Raw genomic sequence first — 3,360 nt, forward strand, 5'->3', positions numbered from 1 at the left:
GCAGTAATGGTAGCAGTAATGGTAGCAGTAATGGTAGCAGTAATGGTAGCAGTAATGGCAGTAATGGTAGCAGTAATGGTAGCAGTAATGGTAGCAGTAATGGCAGTAATGGTAGCAGTAATGGTAGCAGTAATGGTAGCAGTGATGGTAGCAGTAATGGTAGCAGTAATGGTAGCAGTAATGGCAGCAGTAATGGTAGCAGTAATGGCAGTAATGGTAGCAGTAGTGGTAGCAGTAATGGTAGCAGTAATGGTAGCAGTCTCACCGCCCTCACGGTCACGTAGTCCAGGTCAGCAGGGTAGAGGGTGTTGGTAGGGAAGCTGAAGGTGGCCTGGTACCCCGTCAACCTCAGCACCCCAGCTACCAACATCTATAATTATAAATTTCAATTAGAAATTAATAATTTATTTCTATTTCATTCCACTTTTTTACAATTTTAGTTATGCTTTGAGAAACTTTCAAATGATTAATTAATTAATAAATTAATTAATCTTAAGCGATAACTCGAGCTCTACTAGAATTATTTTTTCGGGAAGACTTTTAGCGGAACTTTATGGGGTCAACGGAACTACAGTTTCGTTCGCGAGATGATGGCAGTGGTGAAATTTTCCGACTTGCTTGCATAACTTTGTTGCGACTCAAGTCGTGTGAGTCAGCGATCTGGATCTTATTTATGAGAAGCAGAACCGCATTTCTAAGCCTTATTAGAGGTACGAATCAGGCCATGAGTGCGTCGACATGTTGATGCAAGTTCAACCAATTCTCCTTATCCTTTTATTTCATGTGTGTAAACCATATCTTGCATAGCACAAGCATGTTACGCGAATATTTAGAAAGACAATAAACTCGTTTGCAACATAAAGTTCTTTCGTTTTTCCCATGTAGAATGATCGTTATCTGCATGAAATAATTCCCTCACTCACCAGAATTTCACCCAGCCATGAGTAAGTGACCTGAGTCTCACCTTGCCGAGGGGCGGGTGCACGTCGTGGTAAAACGTGCGGTTGATGTACTGGTTCGCGAACCCTCCGAAGTGTACCTCGTCCCACCTGAGGTGTAAACGAGGGTAAACATAAGGGGACAGAGATAGAAACCCCCACGTATTACCAGCACCTCCGTGGTGCAAGCACCATCACCCTTCCTAATCTACGTTCGTGCTGATGCACCGCCTTCGTCGTCTTTCGAGCCGTCCGTCGATGTGCAGGTGATCCCACCCTCGGGTCCTCCGGGAGCCGAGGGCGTTAATGTATTACGTGGCCAGTTCGCATCTGCCTTAATTTGGGTTAGCTGATACAAGATGTTGTTCCTTGCCACTTGCCGAGGGTAGTGGGGCATAAACTTACGATATGGAATCTTGCTCAAGAACGCATCCATTCGTCTCTTGGATGTCTAAGGGGTAAACTTCCCCCAACCATGATAGAACACCCCGTTTTCTCAGTTCCTCTGGCAAGGCATTGAACACTAATAGCCTCGGTCCTGCCACGAAATGAGATCTCTCCCAAAGAGTCTGAACTTTGGCCACAGCGCGGTTGTTGAATAAGAGAATAAGACAACCTGCAAAGTCTGTCCCTCGGTTGATGTACGTCATTATTCAGTAGGTCTCACTTTCAAAGTATGCATCCACTTGGTACCAAGACTCACGTGGTGCCAGGAGGGAATTGCAGTCCTGTCAGTCTGGTACCCACCGCCAGCAGCGTGACGGTACCCAGACAGCACCACCAGGCAGCACCTCCACCACACCACAGCACCATCCTGTGGTGAAACCATCCGTGTTAGCCTTGTATATAATGCTTCTAACATAATGGAATTAACCAGAATGTGGTAACGTTATTGATATGAGTGCTATAATGATAGGCATAATAATAGTATAATGTCGTAGAAATGAGTATTATTGTGTCATTGATAAGAGCATTACAATAAAATTTATGAGTATTACAATTACGTTGATAAAAGTATTATAATGACATTGATAAGAGTATTACAATGAAATTTATAAGAGCACTACAATGACATGGATAAAAAAATTAGCATGACATTGATAAGAGTATTACAATGCCATTGATAAAAGTAATACACCGACATCGATAAGAGTATTACAATGACACTCATAATTCTATTAAGATACAGATGCGAGAAAAGAAGTACTCGGAGTGGTAGTTTTTTAAGTTAAAAAGATCGTAGTAGTGAGTTACGGGTTCGAGACCCACCGTCGGTTCGGAAATTCTGCGATGTCTAGAATTAGAAGCTGACCAAGCATTGCCTAGTCTCCAATGCTGACTTTACCGTATTATATTGCTATACGGTGATGTGAAATAAATGATACATTCATATGAATCTGAATATCATTACATTAACAGCGATCGAAGGAGCCGATATGCGTCCCAATAGCCTATGTATATATTTTGGCGCAAGGTGCACATAAAAGAAACATTGTTTGTACCATATCATATGACCCGTTAATTTTATATTCGTGTAATAATGATACGTGAAGTTCATGCATGTGGTAATTAATGTTTGCAATACAGGGAAACATTTCGTATTATTTGTTTTAACTCACGCTAAAGCCTGCAACTTGTCCAAAGTCCTGCCGGGCTTCATAGCGGCTGGGATCGTCGCGTTAATATAAATATCGCGGCGCTTATTTTCTGTACGGCAGAAATTACCTGCGTCTTTTGGGGGAAAATTTTGGGTTTAGATATCCAGAACACAGAACGATCACAGCACATACTGTACATCTTACGACCACTGCACATCTTACGACCACAACACACCTTACGACCACCCCACATCTTACGACCACTGCACATCTTACGACCACACACACACCTTACGACCACCTCACACCTTACGACCACCATACATCTTACGACCACTGCACATCTTACGACCACTGCACATCTTACGACCACTGCACATCTAACGACCACTGCACATCTAACGACCACTGCACATCTTACGACCACTGCACATCTTACGACCACTGCACATCTTACGACCAATGCACATCTTACGNCTTACGACCACCACACACCTTACGACCACCACACACCTTACGACCACGTAACTGCGGACCGGTCGGGTCACTGGCCCGAGTTTCGTGCCGAGTTTTCCTACAAGCCGTCCACGCGGCATCAGGAAAACCGCGGCATTGGCAGTTTTTACTAAACGCCAGTAACTTTAACTATTACTCTATTTTCGTTAATTGTTTATGCAAATTAGCACATTAGATGTACAAAAACATCAGATGACAAATTAAAAATATAAAATCAAATAAATAATCAAGTTATTTGCATGTTTTTCGTATGCATTTGTACGAGTCCTACTTCAGATTTGTGTTGCAGTACGTGGACCAAAGACTGC

General features: G+C 42.8%; 1 protein-coding gene across 1 annotated transcript in view; it reads right to left on the bottom strand.

Moving 5' to 3' along the window:
• Positions 1 to 2,664, bottom strand: part of LOC108670263 (protein O-mannosyl-transferase 2) — a 15,336-nt gene extending 12,672 nt beyond the window's left edge. The window contains exons 1-4 of the mRNA XM_018157723.2: positions 2,558 to 2,664; positions 1,642 to 1,752; positions 965 to 1,049; positions 266 to 370 (exon numbers count right to left, since the gene is read on the bottom strand). Of these exons, the coding sequence (XP_018013212.2) occupies positions 266 to 370; positions 965 to 1,049; positions 1,642 to 1,752; positions 2,558 to 2,598 (342 nt within the window). The 5' untranslated portion in view covers positions 2,599 to 2,664. The remainder of the gene's footprint in view (positions 1 to 265; positions 371 to 964; positions 1,050 to 1,641; positions 1,753 to 2,557) is intronic.
• Between the last annotated feature and the right edge of the window lie 696 nt (positions 2,665 to 3,360).

The sequence above is a fragment of the Hyalella azteca genome, unplaced genomic scaffold, assembly GCF_000764305.2.
Source record: "Hyalella azteca isolate HAZT.00-mixed unplaced genomic scaffold, Hazt_2.0.2 contig14738, whole genome shotgun sequence".
In the NCBI taxonomy this organism is placed as follows: domain Eukaryota; kingdom Metazoa; phylum Arthropoda; class Malacostraca; order Amphipoda; family Hyalellidae; genus Hyalella; species Hyalella azteca.